Below are 26,196 nucleotides of genomic sequence, written 5' to 3'. Positions count from 1 at the left end.
AGATATTAGAAATTCTCGTGAACCAGGAAAAAAGTGATTTGACTATGCTTATATTCCATAGTAGCCAAGAGGAAAGACAGATGATAGTTATACTAGCACACCAAAGAAAATACAGGTACTGTGGAATCCAGACTGTGCTGTAGCATGTGAAGCCAGATTTTATTGCTACTCCTGCATCATGTAAGATTGAGGATGGCAGTGTGTGCAGCAAGAGAGATACATGAAATCATTTATGATGATTTAGCCTGGGAGTTATCACCATCTGAAATGCTCCATGGATTTTAACAGTGTGTTATCTGGAGAATAACACAGGAACTTTAGCTGTAATTGAAGAAGTGTGTGTGTTTGTTTGTGTTTTGTTTTCAGTTTATTATTCTTAAAATCACAGCCTCTGCTAAGACTTATGTTGGAGAGATCCTGAAACTCCTTAACATGCAACAGCACTGACCAAACTTGTGTTCGTTCTCTATACAGTATACAAGCGGATCTGCAAAGCATCAGGACATCGAAGATCCTAGTGCCAGAGTAAGAATTGGAAAGGTAAAGTCTCAATATGTTACTGAGAAAATTATGGAGGAGAAAAGACTCATATTTACTGAGAACTAGGGAAACTGCTGGACTGGAAGAATCCTGAGTAGAAGGGACAGGTTTCATCTAAATCAAAATGAGATAAGGTTTCTGGAATTTACAATTGAAAAGGATGTAGGAAAGCTTTTAAACTAAAGTGTGAATCAAATTAGTCTCTGTGCCTGAGGGAATTTTTGGTATGCAGCTTGAGCATTGTAATGTTACGGTGAAGCCACTCCATGCTGCTTACTTTAAAATATGAAGGGAAACAAATAATAGTAAACAAAAAAATACAATAACGTAGCACACGAAAAGGGCAGTAACAGGAGGATGTTTGAAAGACAATGTAACTCCTCTTGGACAAGGAACTACAAGGCCTGTTGGGTTTTTGTTGTTGTTTGGGGGTGGGGGTGGGTGTTAAGCTTTACACTTAGGCTCCCTTTCCATTAAGTGCTAAGCGGAAAGTATCCTTCCTGTCTTACAAGTACAAGAGATTTGAAACAAAGAATGGTACTCACATTCACAGAACCCTAAGTGCTGCAGAAATAAGTTGATATTATATACCTGTATGTAACATGCATGGGTTGAGAGGAAAAGGTATTTACCTCTTACAAGAAAAAAAGCCATCTGTTTCCAACTTACCTTTTAACTTTATAGACGTATGCAACCCCAATCACTTCAAAGAAAGCAATGACTAGGAGAGGGAAGGAGGCTGCATAGCTGTCAAAAATCTCAATCCAGTAACTCCCTGAACCCAGTGTAAAACAGAGAGCGATAAGGAAGGAAATTAGGCATATTATACCTGAAGAAAAAAAGATATCTTCGTTACTGGAGTACCAAACTAAACTTGGTAAGGATATTTTTGTTCTAAATTATTTTTGCTCTTGTTCCAATGATTTTTATTCTCTCTCCCCGTGTATGGAGTTAGAACAGGCTGTTTCTCTGGGGAACTAGTATCACTTCCCAAACACAGTTTTCCCCCACATGTTAGCCAAGAGACACCATTCTGTTTTAAGAGGCATGCACCTGTGTGGCTCAAAGCATCCTTCGTATTTAACAGTTCCAGCAAATAGTGTGTGCATGGTGCTGTCCTGTCACAGGCTAATTTTTTTGTGTGTTGCCCACTGACCATGTAGCAAACGTAAAGTGCTCTGATTTCCACTGAGTCACTGGCCCTAAGCATGAACAGCCAGGACCAGAGAAGTATAAGGGCTGTCTGGATTTCTGCTCCCTTTTTCCTCAGATGGCCCAGAGCTAAGAATGTGAATCCTGTTATGTCCCTATGTGTAATTGTATGGTTTAGGTTTCACTGTGCTTCTGGATGATCCGTTCTGTCTTAGCCAAGATATGAGTCTAGGGTAATTCAGATGAAGAGTGCAAAAGTGGGAAAGTATGGCTGAATTCAGACGTAGGCTGCAAATCCAATTTGTATGTTCTTGTGCTGCATTAGCAAGAGCTTTTGACTCTGGAACGGCTTTGGTTCAGTGCTGCATAAAACTGACTCCAGACATGTTTGCATTTTGCTAATAAGCCCTTTGGAACAGAAATACTGGGGAATTTGGTACAAAGCACTTAGTTTGCCCCCACACAAAGCCAGCTCAGAAAGTTTAGTGCTGAGCTAAAGTCATGTCACACCTCGAGCTAGCTAGGTCAAGCTAGCCAGGCGTCATAGCAATACAGGTCCTCTGCCGAGGAACATGAAAGCCATTTTCAAGTACTGACTAAAAATGGATTTGACGCAAAGGTGGTGGTGTTATCCCATTTGTGTTTAAAATTCATACCTGAAAATTTTGTGCAGAACTCCCTGTGTCTGTGAGATATATTTAAATAATTCACTAGTTCTGTACTACTTCAGTATGGGCTTTTTTTGTGAGTAGAAATGCACTAATTGTTGGCCTAAGTTTCGATACTTGTTTCAGAAAAAGCTTGCAATTCTTCAAAGATGAGTTTCAGAATGGTATGCTTACCTCATCAAGTTGTAAATATATTAGTTTCTGTGTAAAATGTTGCAGAATGAAAAGGACATAATTTAGATGCCGCAGGAGGACTGCAAAAGAGGCATGACAGCAATGTACCCCATAGGTATTTAAAAGCAGATGTTGCAGAAGTGTTAATCCATTGCTTCAAACCACCAAAAATTTTTCTGGATGAATTTCGTCGTAGGATTTCTTCTGTTCTTCTCTTCCATATCTAATTGCTAACATACACTTTTACATTCCAACAAAGAAAGGCAAAATGAACATGTTCCTCACAGAGTCTTGTTCCTGAGAAGCAGGCTGGATTCAGTAATTCTTTCCAGTTGAGACTGTAGCTTTGATGCGTGAACACGGTAGCAAATACCTATTGCTCAGTTTCTACACAATAATTTTCTCCCCATATGTGTTTGCAATAAACATGAAGTAATCTGTACGTGCCTAACCCTGAGTGAAATAGGAGTGAATGGCCTGTGTTGCAATTATGACAATGTGGTATATGGCAAGCTCACACCCGGGTGGTTATGGTAGACCAGTTGAGGTAACTTGTTGCCTTAAAATGATTTGTTTAGGTGCAAAAGGCTTAAGTCAAAAACAAGGCTCTTCCTGATGTTTGCAGCAGTTCAGAGTGATCTTCACTCCAGAACTAAAATTTAAACAAGCTCTCCCAGACTGACACAGCTCCTGTAAGCTAAGAAAAATAATTGCAAGGACAATATAAAACCATCATCTGGCAACTTCTGCCATAACTCTGCTGCCTCATCTGAACGTTTATCTTCTGCAAATACAATTCACTGCCCTTAGTGATACTCTGAAATAGCTAAGTTAATATTACAGATTCCTAATTGCTCTGTGATGTTTATTAAGCAGTTATTAAGTCTGTGCATTTACACATAAGCCACCATCTTTGAACAAAGCAAAGAAAATATCTTACCAGATATAAGCTCTTTGGGTGTTGATTTAGATATTATTCGAAGCTCCAAAAGAGGAGTGAAGACTCCCTCGATGTTTCCAAACATAGAAGAAAGGCCCAAACTGAACAGCATTATAAAGAACAGGATGGCCCAGGCCTGTGAGCCTGGCATTAGAATAACTGCTTGAGTGAAAACAATGAAAGCCAAGCCAGTTCCTGATGCACTCTGCAAAATTCACAAACAGATGAAAAGGCACATTATAGTGGCTTAAATAATAGTTTTTCGGACATATAGCATTATAACACACTACTACTATGTTCCTGTTCTCAACTTCAAGTCCAAAATTCTGGCTTACGTCGTTTTCAGTTCAAGCTGGTTGCTGGTGCTGGTTGCACCCTTCCCTGGAGCCAAATATGCTGGCTAGTCTGTGGGACCACAGGGAAGCCAACAGTTGAGGACATGGGTAATGGGGGGGAGTGTTTGTTGGGATGAAAATGAAGATCTCCATTTTAACTTTAATTGATCTATCAGAGATGTCTATACAATCATAAGCCAGAATTTTAGCTTACACAGAAGGAGATGGGTCTAGAGTAGAGAAGCAGATCAGTGAGTTGTCACTGAAAGGGCAAGTGTCTTGCTAATGCCATCTTAAACGTATTTTAAAATACCTATGATGTAATAATAGCTGTTGGAAAGAGGAAGATGTGAGTAAGGTTATGATAGGCACCATAGCAGCAAAAGCTGCTGAACTGTTAGTCACCAAAAAAAAAAAAAACACTTCAATTTCAGCTGAATTTCTTTGAATTCAGCCTCCCAGGGACAACAAAGATATTTAAATCTAAGCAATTAAAGAATGCTAAAGTTGCGGTAACTTGGAAGTGAAATATATCAATTAAAGTGTAAATCAAAAAAGGGTGTAACTAGAGGAAGGTGGTGAAATAGTAACTGAGTGAGGTCAAGGCTGGAATGTCTTCATCAGACTTCCCAGTCCAGTAAGTAATCTGTTTCACTTTGCGCTATAGGCTATTGCATATTGCCACACTGTATATCTCTAAATGTGCCCACCCTATTGTCCTAGGAACTTGTTTCTCTCAAGCTCCCTTCTTTCTTCCTCTTCCCCCCAACCCTACCCATGTTCTTTTCTCGTTGGGTGGTAGCAGCCTGTGACAAGGGACCCCAACTAGATGAAAAGCAAACGAGTGTTACCGGACTAGGCAGGATCATTGGAGCAAGCGGAATGAGGTTAAAAGAGAAAATGGAGAAGAAACACTTGCGTTGGTGATAGGGAAAAGTTTCCTGAAGGTTGAGGAGAAGGAAAGGGAGATGATCATGATATATTTTTATATTTTGGGGAAAAAAATATGGTGAGATCCTGTACAGAGAGGAAGAGAAATAAAGGGAAGAAGGCAGGAGGAAATATGAAGGTGGGAAAAGAAAGACAGAAGAAAAGACAGTGATAAGACACTTCCCTGGAGGTCATGTATGTGATCAGAGGCAACCAGTGCACGTGCATTGTAACAGCTCTCTGATAACTTAACTGCCAAGTATGAATTTAGAAAACTCCTTTTAAGCATCACTTTTCTATAATCTTTCAGCTAAATGTTTTTCCTCTGTTGTGCTTATTCCTCTAAACCAAAGTAGAACTGAATCCAGTGTCCATGGAAGGCTCCAAGTAGGAGTAGCTTTGAAAACTAGTTTTGTGATTTAAAATTTATAATTTGCATACTGCACCAGATAACTTTGAGTTCAAACTCTTTTGTAGCAGTATTGATTCTTGAAATTTAGAAAGAATTGTTTTATTTCATGGTTAGGCAGTGTATATTCATTACAAGTACAGTAAAACTTGTATGAAAAAGGAAGATATTGGTCCTTCTTCTTCATTTTTAACCCAGTTTACGGGTTATTTTGTAGGAAGAAATTGTGGTACCTGATCAAGAAATTCTTGAAGGTCACAGCTTTTCAGTTTAAGTTCAGCAATTTTTTCTGGATGCGATGAATTCAGGAGCCTAATCCAGGTTGTGTAGTTCTGTCGCATGATGCTTTGTTCCGGAAGATCAAATTTATTGATGATACTTATAATATTCCTGCCGGAGAAGCCAATATATCATTTGTTTAACTAGTTGCAGATTATGTAGCTGGAGATGCTGTGCCATGTATTCAAATGTTAGTAGACTTGTGTTTACTTTCTATGTTGTTGTGTATATTAGAAAATATAAGATTAGATGAGGATATAAAATTACCTAGGAGAAAATATCCAGAGACTACTTAATATGTCTTCTTCAAATAAAAATGCTGATTACTTTATGCAGGTACAGTTACTAAAACATGCTCCTATTCTTGTCGTCTATCTAGGCCATTTCCACCATTTGTATTTAGTAAGAAACTTAGTGAATCCTATGGGATAGGAAAAGGTTTTTGGTTACTTGTTATGCTAGTCTGACTGAGACCTGATCCTTGATTTGTGTGTTATTGTATACAGTAATTGTTATGGATTGTTATATAATTTATTTTAGTTCTTACTAACACTACTTCCGATCTTTGTTGCCTTAGTGCCAAATTTGATATTTATATTTTTATATTAGATTTCCTCTCTATGTAGATGCTTTTCCTCTTCAGTGAAAATAAATTCTCTAAATAACTGCTTTTCAAGTAACACATTATCTAGCTAGGCATTGAAACCACACTACAGCATCTCACCTGTCCAAGCAGTCCCAATAGCCAGTGGTTGCTTTAAACCCCAAAACAGAAAAGATTGGGATGGAAGCGTAGAGGGAAGTCATGCAGTTCACAATTGCTACCGTCACAGCATCCTTTTCACAGTCATTTCTACAAATAGAATGTGAACAAGCAAAGTGACTTAAAAAAAGGGGGGAGGGCATTATTTACCCGCCCTTTAACACAGAAGATAGTTTCTCTTTTGCCATTAGCGTGCAACACCAGTTGTGAGTCTACACTGAACATACCTGCTGAGAGTGAGAAGCAGATTTCGTGATCTTATAATTGGTAAAATAAAAGATCTTTAAAATTTGTATAACTGTCATTCTCTGCTGGTTGGTGGAGCATATATGTACTAATGGTATGTGCTCTTAATATTCTGATGTAATCGTCCTTTGTGCATATATTGGGGAAGTCACTGATTTTGGAAATGTGAGAATGAATTTGTCTGTGCAAATTTTCCCCTCTAACTTTAGTCTGACCTTTTGCCTGAAATTTCTGCTCTGCTAGTAAGGAAGCATATTTAAACAGTGATAGGAATTTGGCTGATGTATAATCTGCAAGTACGTGGCCAGTGCAATAATTATATGTGTAAGATAGTTGCATCATGCCAATGGTTAAAAACATTGGGGGGGGGGGGGGGACCTTTACTTTGGTCATGGTCATTAGGGTGTGGTGGGTTTTGTTTCCAAAGTCTCTGGAGTTCTTTATTTGTATTGATGTAGCTGTTCACATGGGATATATATAGAGCTAGTGTACTCCATAATGTGATTTAATATCATACCGTGGTGTGGTGCAGGTTATTTGCAACAATTTTGTAAAAACTGAAATAAAGCTGAAATGTTACTTGCTTTCTGTAAGAAATAATCTTAATTATATTTCTGGGAAAAAAAATCTTTTTAAAAATTGACCCTTTTAGTTTTTTTTTTTTTTTTTCCTCTTAGCAAATCTGTTCGGCTTTCAGAAAGATAGCAGCTCTTAAGATCCTTTAGAAATATTCCAAGGATTGAATTTTGAGAATTTTAGAAAATTGCAAAAAAAGCAATAGGAATTTAATTAACTTATAATGGTTATAGTTCTACTTACTTTGGCGGATTGTAGCTTGAGAAGGCAATAAGCCCTCCAAAAGCCAAAGAGAGAGAGAAGAAAATCTGGGTAGCTGCATCAAGCCATACACGGGGATTTTTCAAAATGTTCAGCTGAAATAATTGAAATAAATTAATATGTTGATTTTGACATCAAATTCTTCCTCTCTCCTTGTTCTCAAAGCTCATGTTCCATTTCACATCTGAAAATGTGAGCTGCGCATCCATTGAAATACACTGAAAGTGGAAATTAGTACAAAATATGTGAGTGAAGCACGTGTTTCTGAAGACAAAATTATGTCTATTTAAATGTAGTTATTTTAGAATCTGTTTCATTTTTAAAACTCAATGAAACAATTGTACATCGCTTCTGATGATAAAAATGGATTTCTAAATGATAGGTAGTAGGCACACAATAGGGACAGTACATTGCATTTTCCCTCAATTTATTTCTTTTCATTAGCACACATACTGGGTAACTTGAAGTTTAATAATAATGTCTTCCTAAAACTGTACAGACAAATATTTAACCTTCCTAGCTTTAAGGTGCAAAGTGCTTTTTCACATTGGTAGAATGCACATATTTAAAAGAGCTAGAGGCCCAAGCAGAGAGGAAGGGAACTTCCGTTAAAAAGAGCACCTTAATTTCAGAGAACTGTGGAACGACAATGAAAAGTAAAAGGTCAGCGTGGAAAAATAAGGAAAAAATAGTTGATTGATAGAATGAAATTTAGATCTAAACTTAAGAAAGGGAGACATTATAGAGGAAACTAACTGAAAAATTCCATGGCTGCTGAGTTACAGAAAGTAATGTACAATTTTTAAATGCTGGACTAAAAAGAAATCTTACTGTTAAAATTGGTCTAAATGAAAAAGACAAAATTATTAGTACTGCACAAAATATAGATGTGCTCCGTAAGTGTTTCTTTCCTGCAGTTGGCTAAGAAGTAGCATGTTATATTCATATCCTCCAAGCTGAATCACTTTCCAATCCATTAGCAAATAGGGGGAATAGAAAAACAGCATTAGCTAAGCATGAATGTTTTAAAATTCAGCTGGCCTTTAAAGAATATTTGGGCTGTCGAGTATATTTTCACATGTTTTATGTCAATCTGAGTTTAAATCACTCAAATCTACATCCTAGTCATTCAGGCTGAGTTGTTGCCTGTTTTCTGGGTCCAATCTACAAGTCTGTACTATCGATCCATTAGCATTTACAGGGATGAGAGGTAAGTACCTCAAAAGATACTTAATAGTATTTTAGGTTTCTCTAAAGCTGGCCTGAACTTGAAGGGTGGGAGTAATGCATTCGCCTCTCTTTGGATACATTCGGTGAATGCCATAATTGCAGGTATGTGTGACTACTACTGGCTGAAATGCTTCAGCATGGCAAACACCCTGTTGGAGGGGAAGATCTTAATCAAACCCTTCCAGTACCACAGTGCTCACTGGTAGGACCTCATGCAGATGCAGAAGTAGAATGTTACAGCAGTACAGAAACTAGCACATATGGCCTTGGGAGTTGATTAAATGCTGCCAAGTCAATTGTCGGTGATTATGTAACTGCTACAAATCTGACTTTCTGATTAGGAACTTTTTGATGTATTTACTTTTCTTGAAAGCCAGTGGCCAACAGGTAATGCTGCACATAAAGACAGCAGTTCATTAAGCTAATGCTTTGGTTCTCCCAAATACAATAACGATATGGACAGACCAAGTACCTTTCAGGACTTTTAAGCGTCCGTATTTACTTTTTTTAATGTCAGGTGTAAAATTTAAAGTGCAAAATATAGAGAAAAATTACAAATAGCCTCCATGATAGAGGATCTGATGCCTGTGTTGTCCTTCTCTTTTTCTTGGCTATTCTCACTGCTCATTAAATAGCTACACAGGCTCACGCATCAGTTGCCCATCCAAGTTCCTGGAATTGTTCATTGCCCAAGAACTCTCAAATATTTTCAATCCCTGAAGAACCTATAGATGCAAAAGAGGCTGGAGAAGTAGGCACTTGTCTTTGCTTATGCTCCTGAGCTGATACAGATGTCTGTAGAAGCTGAACACTGTTCAGACTGTTGCTAATGCTTGACGCTGCCTCTGATTTTCCTGTTTTCCAAGAATCTTTCCCAAAGTCTCTGTTCCAGCTACTGTGTTTGCTTCATTCTTGTACAACTTCTGCTTTTCCTTTGAATGTCTGCGAACATGAGATCAAAACTCTTTTGTTTTCCTGTCAGCTTCATTTTCCATGGAGCCAAGGACTGGGAGAAGGTGAGTAAATCTTCAGAATTCTCTGTGCCTGAAAGTCAGTGAAAAAAAACATTCATTAGTTCTTCTAGAACTTGAAAAGTAAAAACGCGTTAGATGGCCAAAATCCTACTACATATTTTTCCATGAAAGTAAAACCACCAACTGCCGTATTTAATACTTGTACACATGCAGTTTTTATTTGTGAGATTTGCTAATCAGAGCTAGAAGTACAAACTTGGAAAGGGAATGAACTCATACGATAGTGATTAGAAAAAATAAAATATTACGGACAGACTACAATTTCTGCTGCGCTGCAAAGTTAGAAAAAATCACCTCCAGTGAGTGGAGGAAGTCAATAAGATTGACAGGATGTTGAAATAGGCAGTAGGTGAGCTAATTCATATTTTATTTTGCTAAAGCATCACAAGCTTCCTGCAAAAGGACAGGAAAAGAAGAACAAAACAGTAAATAATACGAAATAGGTGATAGGATTTTATCAACTAATGTGGTCCAGAATAGGCCAGGAAGAAATGACTAGATCTTTGAAGGAGAAAAAACAAAACAAAACAAAAAAAAAAACTCCACCATTTTGAGGCATCCCCTGTGGAGAAAGGTAACAAGAAAAACAGTGGTATTTGCTGATGGCACTGGTGGGAATGGTTCCTCATTAAACAAGCTAACAGAAAGGCAATACTGGTACTTGCCCTTGTTGTGGGCAAGGGAAAGAAAAGAGAAGGGAAATACAATAGTTCTGTTCTTACTGTTCTTTTTGACCCTCCAAAGATTTCAAATCCTCCTTAACAGTAGGTATGTTAGTGTAACAAATCTCTGTCTTTACATTATAACTTTCATCAATGCAATAACATCCATAGTAGATAACACTTACCAAGGCCTTGCATCGGTTCTGCTCTTTCCATATTTGTAGATAAGAACAGAGGTTCATCACCAAGATTTTTCTGATGACTCTTCAAGGATGTCCCCAGGAACTGCTTCCTTAAACAGGCTAATCATTAACTGCAGGTTGATTGCAGTCAGATTTTGCTTATGACTTCTGGTGCCAGTTTACAAAACCATCTCATTCTTCTTTTATGATGATCCATTCCCCCTCATTACTGTAATACCTCCAAGCTTTGTGTCATACATAAATTGAATATACATAAATCTTTCTTGCATTAAATTCACCGTATAATGATCATAAGCCCAGAACACGTAAGCCCGTATGTCTGAGCCTGACAACCAGACTGAGACCAACAGGCCAAGCCCTGTTCTAGTTGTGTGGGCTAGGTGTGCTTTCTTAATTAAGAACATTGTATCAAAGAAAATAGGCCTTTATTTGAGAGCCTGTATCTATGATGTGTATAAGCATAGACTGGTGGTGTCAACTTGTCAACTCTACTTTGCTGTGAGGAAGAATTTATTGTCCTGTCTGGGCCCTACTAAAATGCAAGTGAATGTCCTGATTCTGTAAAGACCAAGATATCCTTTATGAGTTCTGACAATTTTGAAATGAGGGAGGGAGAAAGTTGCCTTATCTAAGGGATGACAAGAAGAGAATTTATCAGGCTGATATGCAGTGCGTCTTTGGGCTTGCATTTTCCTTAATCCTGTGTTCCTGTTGTGGGCTAAGTTTATCTGTGTTTTGCAATCTCTAGCGAGTTTGTAGATATATAATAATAATAATACCTGTAGACTGTTAATACTGTATGCAGTCTCTTGCTTTTCCATGCATTTCTGGGGCGCTTGATGTTTCATTCCCTCCCATCAGACACTGACAGTCCTTTGTAAAAGGTCCCCTAGATCAAATAGGCAATATAATGTGCACCCCAGAAAGAGGTAGGGGAGAAAAGAGGTTCTAACCAGCAGGAGAGCTGAGGAGGAGGAGGACTGATACCCTGGAAGAGGGACATTGGAAAGAAGTCTAAAGAGGTTCTTCGCTAGATACCAATAAACTGTAAGAATGCGTCCGACAGCTTGTTTTCCTTGTTAGGTTGGGGGGAGCGGAGGTGAAGGGGGAATGAGGAAGTCCCATGGTTGAGGAAGGGCCATTGCATGGGTTCCCTGAGGGAAGGGAAAGGGCAGTACCCAGCGCTACTGAGGCAGGAAGCATTGCTGTGGCTGTACAGGCTGGGTTACAGATAAGACATCCTTTGCCCTAATGCTGTGTCATCATGGATTGCCACCTTGATTACTTCTGTGGCATGGGAACCCAACAGCTCCCTGCTTCAGGTCCAGGGTCTGTAATGACCTGGGTGGTATTCAGAATGCTGATGTTGAGTGATTGTCTTACAGGCAAGGTGGCAAATGCCTGCTCCACTGCTGCTTCATGAGAATTCAGCAATTAATTAGAGGTGTTGTGTGGTTTACTGTGGGAACGTGTGACCAAAGCCAGTTGGGGATATGGAGCATTGCACCTCCCACCCACCCTGTGTTCCTGTCATGAGTGGAGAAAAGGCACTGCACTGGTCCTACTCAAACTGTCCATAATTGTGCAATATGTGGGCTTGTATACAGAGCTTCTGGTATATCCATGAACTAGCCTCAGCAGTCAGTAAACACATGCAGAACTGGGGAGTGATGTTCCTTTCAATGAAATCAATATTATCTATGGACCATAATAGGTGGGAAAGCTTGGTGACACCAATCCCCTAGTGCCTCTAGGAATATTTTAGATACTAGTGATCGAAGGGAGGTGTAGACAAGCAAGCTTGATGGCCTCATGCCTCTCTGTCACAACTAACGGAGCAGTGAATTTCTCCCCTGAAAGCCTCATGGTCTGAGCCTTCACCTCCCAGGAAAGTAGAGGATGGCCAAGTTCTGTAAGGCAGTGGCTATTCTCGAGCACTGAGACAGCAGAGGAGGTGCGCAGTCACTGCAGAAGAGGATGTGGGGTCCTTGGGAGGCCAGACCTGCAGCTCTGCCCCACTGAAGGTCCCAAGCGCGGAGGATGCTCTGAGCCTATCTGCCAGTGGGAGCTGCTTTTCCTTCTCCAAACCCTTTACAGAGGCTTTTTACAGAGCCTTTACAAAAGCTTTACAGAGCTTTTTAGCACTAAGGCTGAGCCACGAGGGTGCCTAGAGTTGATCGCAACTACTTGCAGGACAATCTGGCTGGGCATTTGGGCAGATCACTAAGGACGGTGTAAAGAGGTCCTACTGAAATGGCCAGCATACAGGGAGGGATCAGGGACTGCTGACTCTTTGAGAAGATGAGAAGAGACGAGTGATCATTATTCTTCAGTGAACTCTTCAATCTTTCAGGGAAAGCTACAGGGAAAAAAAGTCAGCTATGGAGAAACTGGAGGAGGAGAGAATGACTCTTAAAAATTTACTTTGCAGTTTAATTCCTCAGTTGATTTCCTTGTAAATTCTTAAATGATTTTTAACGTTCTTAAACATTAATCTTTCTTTGCTGTAGCTTTGGCGGGGAAATGCCATCTCTATCATGTGTAAAAGAGATGACTCTGTACTTCCAGTGCAAAACTTGCATTAGTTTTACTTACACATTCAGGACTGAGGCATCCATAACATGCTTGTACTCAATTTTCCAATATTTTGTGATATGTTTATTAATAAATTGTTAAATATTCTGCTATTCTTTTTCACTTGCTAAAGTATATTAAAATATTAAAATGCTTCATCTAGGGAAAAAGAGCTTAGCTGAGCTTTTGGATAGGGAACTAGATAGGGAATTGCTAGAAAATGAGTATACAATATGAGATCGGAGAGGGAGAAAAAGGAAAAACAATATGTCCAAATACAGCAGTAGTACTTACATTAGGGGTGAAGAGATAAGCTAGACCTTCAGTTGCTCCTGGTAGGGTGAGTCCATGAATAAGGAATATGGTTAGGACCAGGTAGGGAAATATTGCTGTTACATAAATCGCCTAACCAAAAAGTGAGAATGTAAGGCAGACAGTTACTGACAATAACATCAATAGATCCCGTCTAAGCTATTGCAGCATATAATCCTAACAACGTTAGGTGAAACACTAGCAGATGTTTAAAGGAAGTAAAATGTACTTTTGCAGAAAGCATTGGTAATAAGAATAACTTTAAAACTCTTGAGAGGGGAAACTGTGGCAGAAACAGTTGCAATGGGAGAGAAAGGGGGAAGGGAAGGGAATCTGGGGCATTTGTAGTGCTGCTACTGCTTCATGGCAGTGAAATGCAGTAGCTTGAGAGCAAAATCAAAAGGGTAGGATAACATTTTGAGTTTCCTGTTTCTTTCTGTAGTTTCCGTACCTTTCCTGTGGTTTCAATTCCTCGGATGGTGCAGAGATACACAATTCCCCAGCAAGCTGCTAAGCACAAAACAAGCCACCACTGCAGTGTGCCGTTCTCAGTAACATCAGGTGTTATATTCAAAGTTTTCCTGTACCAAAAATAATTTACTGCAGTACTTTCATAACATTCTTCATTGAGCCCTGGAAAAAATGTGGTAAGTATAAGAATAAATTTTGAAATGTGACAATAATTTTTCCACTCACTGTATAGTTAGGAAGCAAGACTTTATACTAAGGATGAGTGTGTGTGAGGGAGGGTGCTGTTTCCTACTGCCAAGTTGAAGAAGGAAATGAGCTGAATTTCTCTTTCTGCATTTTCTGTAATGTACAGCAAGACAAACTTTGTCATAGAAAACAGATTGGGAGAATCATGTGGGACCTACATCAGAACATCACTAGGTTCCTACAAGCGATAACTTTATAAATACAAGTATCAGCTGGGATCCTGGTATATGCCACAACCCGTGCTCTGCGTGCAGCCTAAGCGCCCAAGAAGAGGGTGAAGAAGGATCTTCAGCAAACCCACTGAGTTGCTGTCTTTGACTGGAAACCTGAGTTGTCTGGATACTGCAGCTTCTGCCTTTAAAAAGATAATCTTGAAGCTACAAGAAACAACTTCCGTATGTATTTTGCAAATTTTCATTTTGTATGGAATGCCAGCATTTTTAACCTTTCATTTATGATCTTGCACTCACTTCTGAAACAACCACCATCCACAATAAAAATTTAAAAGGAAGCAAACAAGTGAACAATGTGGCAATCTTAAAATCACACTCATTAAGCAGAGCTCGTTGATCCCCTAAATCCCTTTCACCATGGCTACAACAGGGAAGCACACTGCAGTGGTCCTGGACGGCCAGTTCTGTCATCTTGATGGTGAATCAAATTTGTTTCACTTTTCTCTGTAGTAAATTACGTTTTAAAAACCTAAAAATGTGTAAGAAGCTAGATATCTGCCCTCTGAATACTTTGTTGTGCTTTGGTCAGGAAAAAATCAGTTTCTCATCCATTTGTGTACTTTTCTCCTATTATTTTTTGTTTTATTTTACGTAGTTACTTGATATATAGGATATGTCAGTTCAAGTATTTTCAAGTAAAGGAAGGAAACAAAGTCTATCTGTCTTCCAGCCTTTCTCCCCACAGCCCTCCAGCCTCTGGAAGAAAAGGCAGATGCAGTTGTTTCTTCTGCGGTCTGGGAGAAAAGGCTGACTGCAGAGCCCAGCTCCAGGAGAGGGCCATGGTGTGGTGCCCAGCTGGAAGGAAATGCCCATCTAGCCTTGAGGTGCACAGAGCTTTTAAAGGAGCAAAAGAAATCTTGGCCACAGTCATAGTAAAATTGTTATTCATATGTAAAAAAAGGTGATCTTGGTCGTGTGGATGAGAGTTAGGCATGGTACAGGGGCATCGCCCTAGGGAGCTACAGTGAAGATCAGTGCCAGGGACTGCAGGAGCTCTTTCCAGGCAGCAAGCAGCCTGGACAAGACCAATTCGCTTTGGAGAGCTGAGTAGGGTGATCACGGGCTGTTCTGTAATACTTGACCTGGGACTCCAATGCTCTAGCACAGACGAAGTTAATACTGGTGCTGCCAGTGTTGCCATCAGGAACCTCCCCACCTTTCTAAATTTGATTTTTTCTTCTCTAGGGCCTTTTACTCCTTTTTTGGCTCCCAGCCTGACTTCCTTCCTGGCTGCAATATCTTAAGCCTTCCCTTCTCCTGCGTGGGCTTGGGCTCTGTAGGCAGATGAAGGTCGGTGTACTTTTGCTACCAGTGACATTACTGGGAGTATGTAGTGGCTGAGATCTACAGATCTCTCCCAGAATACTGCAGACAGAAAGAATTTGTCATTTACCTTTGAAATTGTGGTCGCCACTGAAATTTTATTAGCAAATACCATTGACATTTTATTAACAAATATCACAGCTGGGAACAGGGAGGTCAGCATTGCAGACCTGAGGCTTGGTGACCTACTTTCAGTATATGAAAGCACTCCTTTTACCTTTAATCTGCAGTAGTAGGACCTGCGAAAACCCTGAAAGGAGACTCATTGGTGTCCTTTTCTCAACCATGAATTAAAAGAGTCGGCCACATGCCTGGACATCTTCTGACCAGCAAAATTCTAGTCTTTCTGTGGTTTTACTCAAGTTTTTGTAATGGGTAGTGTGCATTTGCTCTCAGCCTCAAAGATACTGCCTTTAAATAGTTTCTCTGCCACCTCAAAAGTTTTTACTTATTTAGCTGCTCCTTTTTTGTTTCTGTTTTGTTTTGTTTTAACACACTGTTATTTGGTTTCTCATTTTGAAGTCAAGCAAAGAGGTAGTAGGCTTTCTGGCTTTTGCTGATCCTGCAGTGTTGCTGAATTTGAGTAGATGCTGATCACTCTCACAGCCTTTGACAGAAAAATAAACCAGGCCTCATGCGCAACATGGAGCCAAATCAAGTGTCACTTCCCCTCTTAAAGCTGATATGCAGGGTAAGTAAAAATAAAGGCTCAACATTTAAGCAATCTACAGGCAGAAGCTGAATTTTCCAATACTGTTGTGCTTCCTGCTCTAACAACTTATTTGATCTTTCCCGGGACATCATGTTAAATTAGGTGAAAGGTTTTTATAAGAGCTGGTTATGAGTCATATCACCACCTAATGAAAACTCAAAAGTCTCATTTAAAGCATTTACTGAAAGATGTAGTCATAACCTTGGTTCTTAATTTACGTTCGCAATCTCACATGTCTTAATACGTAGTTTGTGATAACAGTCTCACGTGTCTTGATAAAGGACTGTTTTTCTCATAATGAGAAAGCTAAAGATGCTCTTTCGAACTGGTACTGCGGAACTTGCACCATACTGCAAGAATAAAAAAATGAACAGCGCTTCCTTTTCCCACCACTAGCTCCCAAACCCTAAAGTAGTAACATTCGTGATCTGCCTTTTGCTAACAGACGTTTGAAATGGTCAGTGGTTACCTGTTCTGTTCTCATTCAGAGGACAAACGCTCCAAGGAAGAGGCTCTTGGAAGGAGTTTATGAAATACCACATCACCCAGGTTAAAACGGTGTTGTAGTACAAGCTCACCAGAACGGACACCATCCATGAACTGACTCCTGCAGAAGGCACAAGATCTCAGGTTAGAAAAGCATTGGAAAAAATTGTCAGTGGCAGCACCTGCTCTAAGAAGTTCACATTTCCTAATTTTTCAAGTTATTTTTTTGTGGAGATTTTCACAGGAAGGACATGCATCTGTGTCTACATACTGGTGCGCAGTCTCTCCAGGTTGCCAGCCTTGCTCCAGGAAGGCTGGTGCTCTCTGGCTTTGCCTTTACCATGCCTTGTGCTCAGGCTTTTACCCTTTTGGGGAACTCCATGCCAGCAAGCGCTATGACAGTGTGGCTGAGGCTGTGCAGTCAGCTGAGCGTGCTGATGGCAGGAGTTTGGGAGCACCAAAAGCAGGAGAGCTTTTAAGCTCCAGATGTCTGGGCTTTTCACGCTTGTCTTAAAATTACCAGCTGAGCACCTCAGGAACGACCTCTTCTCAGGCTACTCAGGCCGCCTTCTTCAAGAGCATTGTCCAGTTGGGATCAGGCATTCAGGGTATAACTGGCCATAGAGTTCTCTCTGGGCAGAGAACAGGGAGGAAAACTCACTCCTGAGTCTCTGGTGCCAGCCCGCTTGTAAAGGCAGCTCCAGTTTGAGGAAATCATGGGAAAATTCAGATTGGAAGGGACCTTCTGCTCAAAGCAGCTGTGGGGTCAAGCCAGATCACTCAGGGCTTTATCCAGTCTGGCCTTGAAATCCTCCTGATGGAGACTGCACTTTACTGAAAAGAAGACAGGGACTACACTGCAGGGCACCCGATTACCAGGAGCCCATTACTGTAGTGTAGGTGTATTTGGCCCAGGGAAGGCCCAAGAATTAGATTCTAGTTTATGTAGAATGCTAGGGTTGCAGTCTTTGCTACAGTAAATAATTCTACAACATGTATTTTCTACAACATGGCACAACTTCAACAACAGAGACTGAAAGCAACTGAAGTTTTACAGCATGCTATAGCTGCGTGAAGGCACTCTTCTGTCCCCAAGTTATGCACATGCACCCTGAACTGAGAACTGCTTTGCTCCTGGAATAAGGAAGGAAGAACAGCAGCACCACCAATTGTGCTTGCTTGCAGTTTTGCAAGAGGAGAATCGATGCACCTAATCCTAGATGATGGGTTTAGCTGGAGGCACCACCCTGCTGCGAGGTATTTTTTCCTGGCTGCCCTCTTGCCCTTAGAGAGCTCCTCACCCACCACCTCTCCACCCATAGGCCTGCCTCAAATGGGGCAGAGCTGGTCATTCAGCCTTCCAGAAGCCAGTTGCTCCTGTTGACTTTCTGCAGCCTATCAGTGCCAACAGGATACGAGTCTTTGCCTGAAGGGGTGTGTGCTTTCAGTAAGTGTCAGTATAGCACTGCAAACCAGTGTGATGCACACTACTGTGTTAATAATCTCCCTTCACTAGCCCCAGTGTACCCCTCGCTCCTGGAGAGAAGTTTGCCCCAGTGCTGTAGCTCTTGGAGCTTAGGAAGCCCGAGTGCTGAGCTCCTGCTCCTGATTGCCTATCCTCCTGTCCCCCTTCCAGTCCCAGCTGCTCCTGGAGGGTCAAGACTGGCTTCTGGATGGGCTCTGAAGGTGTTGCGCAAGCTCCAAGATATAGTAGGGACGGGGCAACGTGGGCTCCACACAGCTTGTGGTAGGTCAGCCCCATATGCCCATGCCGTTTGCTGTGCAGACAGCGTAAGCACCGAACTGGCCACTTCAGACACCACTAGGGCACAATGGGCTCCTCAGCATGGTAGGAGTGAGCTGAATTCATTTAATTTGCTGATTCGTTGAACAATCCAGTGAGTTTTTACTGCATTACAGGAGTGATAATTCAAATGATCAGTTAGGGCTCTGTAGGAAGTGAGTGCTAAGCGGGAGCTCAGCTGTACTTCTTTCAGCCAGGACCCTGGGAGACCCACCAACTCCTCCAAGGTAAGGCGAGATGGTATTCCAGGCTCCAATGCTGCCTTTCCTCAGGCGCTGTCCTAGGGCAAGTTCAAGATGTAACAGTGGGATTCCTTCGAAGATAAGAGCAATGAAGTATGGAATCAGGAATGCTCCTGAAAACAAAATTAAGTGCAGTTGAGCCACATGATTATCTGCATCTCACTTAAATTACTGTTATCTCCTCTACTTTATGACTGTAACAAAGTCCTTGTAAGATGTGTTGAGAGGGGGAGGTCCAGGGCTATTCTGATACCATCTGTTATGGGAAGTTTTGTTAGATGCATGGGGAAGGACACAGGGTGTTGTTACAAAAGCTCTGAATAGTCTTACAGTTCACTCCATCTTCCCTTTCTGGAAACGCTAAACATTTAAAAAGAGTAGTAGTCGTTAACAATTACAATTACAAAAAAATTACGATTTTAAAAGTGCAGCTGTCATGCTGTTCAGTTTCTGATTTGTTTGTTTGTTTGTTTGTTTCTTTGTTTGTTTTATTAATGTCTTTCCTATCGCGTATGGGTCAGACTAAAGTGGCAGAGTTGGCATTTCTCACCCAGGAAGGCAGGTTTTCACGTTGGAGACCCTCAAGAGACCAGACCACTTTATTACCTGATTATTTTGCTCAGAGCACAGAACCTGAAAAACTGAAAGTAAGACTGAAGTTGTTATGTGGGTTGTGGAAGCAATGAAACCTGGTTTCTCCTAGATTTGTATCCTTTACGTTTCACATCTTCCCTCTGCCTCTCATGGCTGCCCCACTGGGCCAGAGACAGCCTGTGCTGTTGGGTGCCTGGATGTAGTACATATATACCTCCTAATAACTAGTGTTAAAACAGCCATCTCCTACCAATTCTGTGATCCCTCCTGTGGCCTCTGTGACTTAGTCGATTAACTTTGCACCTCATTTCACCTTTCCCTCCCAGTCTCATGTCTGACCCTGCCCGGCTCTGCTCTTCTTCAAGCTCTGGAAACTTTTTCCCGTCTGCCCTCCCTCCAGGCTAGGAGGAAGAGCAGTTTCAGCATTACAGCAACCCTATTTTCTGAGAGAGCAGAGAGCAATTCAGCTCCCCCTTCACGCTTGGGCCTGGAGAAGGAGGTGGGGGAATTAGCCAGCAATCCTGGCCTCCTTTCCTGGAATTGCTCGTGTGTTTTGCAGCCGCTGGCTATTTAGAGCTAGGCGTATAACTTCTCTCACTTTGGGCAGAGATCTGTTGCTAAGCTTTGAAATAATTATATAGGACACCCAGACCAAGTGTGTGGGTTTTTTTCCTCTTTTAATAGTTTAGCCCTTTATAAAGAAGTATATAGGAAAAGTAAACAGTAAAGCTCTTTTCAGTGAAAGACTGTTGGTCTTCATTTGCTAAAGGCTGAAGTAAATGTCTCTCCTTATGATCTGGTTTCTTAAGATGCAGGTTTGAAAAGGGAGTCTCATGCTTAATTTCCAATATATTAAATCCAAAGTTTTGATCCTTGGACCCTCTACTCGGTAGTCCCCTTACTTGGAGGAAATTCTTAAATGACAGCTATAAAAGCTCTCTAAAGAAATAGATTTACAGAGGGAATTAGGACCACAATAGTTTTGTAAGCGTTTTATCACCTGACAAAATCCAGTCTGGAGCTGGCTACCGAAGGCCCTGTGTAAATATTGAGGGGAAGGTGCAGGAGCATGCCTGTCCCTTGCACGGAAGCTCCGTGGCCACTCAGCATGCTCCATCCTGCACCCCATCCTTCAGACCTGGTGAGCTACGAACAACTGATATCCTCTGCCATGGCACAACTACGAGAGCCTGCCCTGTGCTCCTGACAGTCCAACAGCTAGGGCTACCTCCTGGGAAGTGCAAAATATTCATGCATGTGACTGAAGCACCGTTGTGCAGAGTACAGCACAGTATTCTGCAGTCAGATGCAAACTTATTCTGCTTGCCTGGACACAAACCAGCTCTGAATTGGTAGCTGTTTGACTGCAATCTGTTTAATGGATTAATCCCTGTAAACCGTTCCGTAAGGGACATATACTGGCTTATGGCTTTAATGTGTATAAATAGCTTCCAGATTAGCTAGTGTCCAGTTAGTTTGCCCTGGGCAGGAAAACATCGTATCTCGCTGGAAATAACTATGTAGTAGTTACTGCACACTGTTCTTCGTTATCAGTCTCTCTCCTTTTCTGTTTGCTAGCTGAGCTGTTGACAGCGGAGCCTGTTTGTATATGCTGTCGATAAAAGCCTGTTTGCTTTATGCTGGTTTGTATGTATCTCAGGTCATATTTGCAACACAACACCATATCATGTCACCCTTGAAAAAAATACTGGTTTTCATGAGAACGGTGTGAAAAATAAGTGACCTACAAATTTGAAAGGATGGCAGAAGACTGGGCTAAGAAGAAAGAGTTAATGGAGCTAATCTTTCTAGAACCTAGATCAAATAAGTGGCTAGTCCTGTGGAAAGATGCTTTTAGTTACCCATTCATTTGTTTGTTTGTTTTATGGCGTTGTCAGACAAATGAAATAGGAAAAGCACAGACCGTCTGCTCAGATACTTGAAGCTTACTCTTCTACAGAACAAAACCCCTTCCCACAGAAAGAGAAAGGATACTGGAAAGACATCAGTTACCGAATGGTGAGTAGGAACTCACCAGCACAGTAAAATCAAGGGCTCTGTTTAACGGATAGAAAGGATGTTCCAGAAGATAGAATTTAAATAAAGTTTTTCAACTTTCAAAGGACATTCACCGAGCAGAGGGAAGAGACGAGGCACTTAGAGGCGACATAGGTGCTATCAGGAGATGGCTGTACCTACAAGTGTGAGAATTCACACTCACTCCAGCAGCTACCAGAGGAAGATTTAAGAATAAGAAGTTCAAACAGTGCAAAAAATGAGTGGAAGGATGGCCAGATTCCTAAACTACAGTGAAGGACTAGGAAGGGAAATTATAGACAAGAGTCTCGAAAGATCTAGGGGCAGACTGGGAGAAGAAATAAGAGCCAATCATTTCCCCTGAAGCCAGATCAAAAGGAACTGGAAGCCTTTTGTAAGGGAGACCTCTCTTGTACTCCCTAGCAAGTGTTTCTTCCCCTTGCTGAGCGTTGTTCATCATTGACAGTCAGAAAGCCTGGCAGGGTTGCTTTCTTAAGCATGAGCTACACCTCCATTTGCTACATGGGAGGAGAGATGAACGCGACGACGTGAATTTTAGAAATGTAAGAAGTAGAAGCAGTCTATTTTAGCATTTGTGCTCAGATCAAGGCCGCTATTTTCAAGCGAGTGTCAGTTGTCACCAATTACTGCACTTTGGTTCTTATCATAGCATGCAAGGGGACCTCAAAGCACCAAACTCCCTTCAGGTGACATTAAACTGAAAGTGCACATAAAGCACTACATGGGCATTGAGTCAGACCAGGGGCCAGACTAGAGCTAGTTTGGAATTTAAAAAAATCCTAAACTGTGTACAGCATGGATGTCAGGTCCTAAGCACAGACTATTTCACTCTACAGATCCGTTGTTCTTGACTCAGACTACTTGCTAATGAAGATGCAGCCCAAGAGACCCCTTTAACTTCCGGTGATTTCACAATTCCTTACTATTGTAAGGATTGTATTACGATTTGTTCCATTTATTGAACGCAGTAGCCCATGTTTAGCATCCTGGTCAATACCTTGCTGAAGAGCTAGTGCATTTGGTTTTGATCCTTTCATAGTTTTCCTTGTTGCAACATAATTCATCGTTCTGTCAAAGAATGAGCTGTTCTGCTCTTCCCAATGTACCTTTTTTTTTACAATATTTTCTAGGTATACATGTTATTGCTCTCAGATTTTATTTTCCTTCTGAGAAGACAATTAGCTAGGCAACTGCTAAGTCGTAGTTCAAATTCTAGCACAAGGTTAGGTAGGCCTACGTTACAAACATTTGTAAACCGTTGTCTTTGAAGTTAATTATGCATGTAGCACCTGAACCTACAGAATGAATGAAAAATACCTTTAATAGAAAATACAATTTTATTCTAGGAAAACAAAGACATATAAGCATTAGAATCCTGCTAAACAGAGAGAGCTCCTATTAACTTCAAACATGCATAATTTTTATGACCCATATGTTAGGCAAGCATATCTATACTGGCTATAATGAGAGGTACAACATTGCAGTAAGTTCCAGCTAGAATAATTAGTTTTTTTGAAGTATACTCAGATGACTACATATGTATATATGTATGTAAGTTATTTGAATCTCAGTTTTAAGTGCCAAAATATATACTAAGCCCTTTAGAAACTTATTTTACAGTTTGAGTTGCCAGGGAACATTGCTGTTTTCCTCCACTTACTGTGGCAAACAACCTTCATATGCATTAGTCATGCAAAGTAAATAACTAACTTAACTCAGGCAATAAATCCAAATAATCAGTAACGACAGCAGGTGATAACTGTCAGCAAAACTGATATTATTTTAGACCCAAGTTACTGAGTAACACTAATGTGCGATGAATAAGGTTCAGAGGTCTGATGAGAAGCAGCTGACATGAAACAAATACACAAGCACTTAGTTTTGTCTCTTGTTTGAAAGATTTAGAAAAGGGAAAGATGCATTGCCTAACTCTGAAACTGCTGTAAAACTGTGGTCCGCACTTCAGAAGCTATTCAGCCTTAGAATATGTCTGTGCCTTTTGCACACTAGGTTTTGCACTCCTGGCTATGGCTCAGGCACCAAGTCACATCGCTTCCCAGGCAGGGCTCCTGGTTAACCACAGCACTTGTGGTCTATCCCTTGTTCATGTCCTCAGGTGCACACAGGCAGGATTTATCCTCCAGTACACGTGCACCCCTGTTGGGATTGTGCGTCTGAGTTGTTTGCTTTCGGAAATGCAACCCCACATCGCATCACTGCCTGAAATTTGCAGAGGAAAAATACAACCGCATTATATACCTGGTAACCAAATAGCTTTGTCTTCTTGGTAGTATTCATGACTCACTCAAATTCTTCTAACACCTACTTTCCAGGATAAATATTCACAAAACCCAAATAATTTTGTTAGCATTGTACTATAGAGTCCATCATGCTGTCCATCATCTTAACCCTCTCTTAAAATGTGGCGACCAAACATTCACCATAGATCAGTTCATTGACCTTAATTCAACACTCTCTTGTGCAACTGTTTGCAGCACTGCAAGTAGTTATAAAGCATTACTGAATCTACTGACTGTTTTATACAGTCAGTATAAACTGACTGTACAATATACATTTTTTATACATTTTTTCTCTGGTAAAATTACTAACCAAGGTGCAAAACAATTATTCAACCTTTGCCCTCATAGCATTTCCCTATGTTTAATAACTTTAAAACAATTCTAAAACCTATCTGCTTTGTCCCTAGCAGTTGCTGTGGGATGTACCAGTGATTCAGAAGCTCCAGGCTGGATCAGCATATTCCGTCTAGGCAGAAGATTCCCACCTGCTGAGGTAAGCCTGCCTGGTGAGCTGTGAACATCTTACACATTATGTACAATATGCAAGCAAACAGAGCAAGCACTGTGCTATCCATAAGGAAGGTCAGCTGTAGTCACTTTGCCCTCAGACACACACTTTTGCTGCGGTGGTAGAGGTTTGTTGAGCAAGGATGCAGGGGACCCCTGGAGGGAGGGACAGAGGGGACAGATCAAACCCCAGCAGGAGGAGAATATAGCTGTACTTCTCAGGGAAGAGAAGTACACCTATTAAAGACAGAATCTATTCTTGGTTCCTTGGCTGATTCAAATAGTTGTGGTTCACCAAGTAATACAGATCACTTGGTAGAACAGTCTTGGATTTGACTAAGTTTCCTGACATTTGTAAGTTTTTCCAGGTCTGAATTTTATACTTCTCCAGTGAATTGAAAAATAATGAATCATACTGGCCAAAAGAGTTTGCTATATCATTCTGCTTTAGAGAGTTTATCGTGGCAGACCTCAAAAGCTACTATCGGTTACCGCCTCCATGTATCTGACCTATCAATTACTCTTTTCTGATCCATTTACATTTGCTAAATTGCTCCTAAAGTAATTTTTTGCCAGACTATTTTATGGTGCTAAGTGAACGGCTTAAACAGCTGTCAGCATCCCCTTGCATTTTCATGTTTATATGATATCAGCTAGGCTTTTAAGCTATCTTCACAGTCATAGTAAGGTATGGTTTAGTTTTGTTCAGTGGCAGTTCTAGATTACGGAGTAACTTCTGAAAGCATCAGAGGAAATGACCTTTCCACTCTCCTAAAAGGCAATTCAGCTTTCATTTATTTGGGGAACTGCCTCACTGAGTCCTTCCCAGGACTTCTTCCTTTTCCTTAAGCTAATAAGCTGAAAGTTCAATTCCCCCCTCCCATCAAAACTGCAACAGTGCTATAAGAACTTTAACACTGGTTTTGCTGAAAGTTATCATCCATTTGGTCTTATTTCCTAAAGAAAAGGAAATATATTCATATAGGAAAAGCTAATCTATCTGGAGAAAAAGGGTTTGCAAGACATTTGTGAGAATTCAAAAGTCAAAAAATAACGTGATCTAAGCGCGCAACTTCCATGCCCATCATAAATTAGTATAGTTATATTAGAATTGTAATCTAATATTTTGGCAAAGTCCCATTTCCATCTTACCGCCTCCATGTATCTGACACAAGTATGGAAATCGCCACACGTTCCCCAAACCGACAGCAAATCCGATGCAGCTTAAAATGTACTGGAACTTATTGTCCCACTTTGGTCTGCCATCCTCTTTAAGGCTTTCAGGTTGCACATCGACTGAAAAATCTTTCGACATTCTTATGAAATATCCTTGGCTCTCTAGCCTCTTTCTTTATAAATGGGGAGATATATATGATTCACAACCTGTCTCTCGTACAGGTTTTATGCAAGGTGACGAAAGGATTCTGGAAAAAGAGGTGGAGCTTGCTTTTTATGTTATGCAAAGGCATGTGTTATTTTAAAAGCTGCAGTTTAAAGACAAAACCAGGAATTATTATTATATGGACAAAGTTACCACTCCTGACTTTTTGCAATTCCTTCTATAGTTAGAGAACTTGGGAATATGTTGTTAATCAGTAACTCAGGATCAAACTGATTTTTATTTTCTGTTTTCTTTATGTTCTCAGATACTTTAAAAGATGTATGATATGGATAATAATAATAATAATAATAATAACCCTTTACAGCAGACTGGTTAAAATTGTAAAATACTTATAAAAAAAAAAAAAGAAAAATCTGTGACTAAAATGTTCCCATTTCCTTTGTTACTTTGTTAATAGAGTTAAATGATTGAAGACATCTTCTGTATGTGCATAAAGTAAAAAAATGCAAGAAAAATTAGTCAGATGTATCTCTTACTGGATTAAACCGTCTTCTACCCCTTGTATTGCTGCATAGTGGTCATTGGTTATA

At 40.5% G+C, this 26,196-nt stretch overlaps 1 protein-coding gene across 1 annotated transcript in view; it reads right to left on the bottom strand.

The window, feature by feature from the left end:
* The window catches only part of LOC104145275 (sodium-dependent neutral amino acid transporter B(0)AT3), a 28,478-nt gene extending 2,316 nt beyond the window's left edge, over positions 1-26,162 (bottom strand). The window contains 10 exon segments of the mRNA XM_009676739.2: positions 1,210-1,369; positions 3,475-3,679; positions 5,382-5,538; positions 6,152-6,280; positions 7,256-7,368; positions 13,271-13,381; positions 13,740-13,921; positions 16,743-16,880; positions 18,778-18,918; positions 25,417-26,162. Coding sequence (XP_009675034.2) covers positions 1,210-1,369; positions 3,475-3,679; positions 5,382-5,538; positions 6,152-6,280; positions 7,256-7,368; positions 13,271-13,381; positions 13,740-13,921; positions 16,743-16,880; positions 18,778-18,918; positions 25,417-25,579 — 1,499 coding nt within the window. The 5' untranslated portion in view covers positions 25,580-26,162.
* Positions 26,163-26,196: the final 34 nt, after the last annotated feature.

The sequence above is a fragment of the Struthio camelus genome, chromosome 2 (genome assembly GCF_040807025.1).
Source record: "Struthio camelus isolate bStrCam1 chromosome 2, bStrCam1.hap1, whole genome shotgun sequence".
Lineage (NCBI taxonomy): Eukaryota > Metazoa > Chordata > Aves > Struthioniformes > Struthionidae > Struthio > Struthio camelus.
Note: the sequence above shows the minus strand (reverse complement) of the source record. Positions and strands in the feature narration are given on the sequence as shown.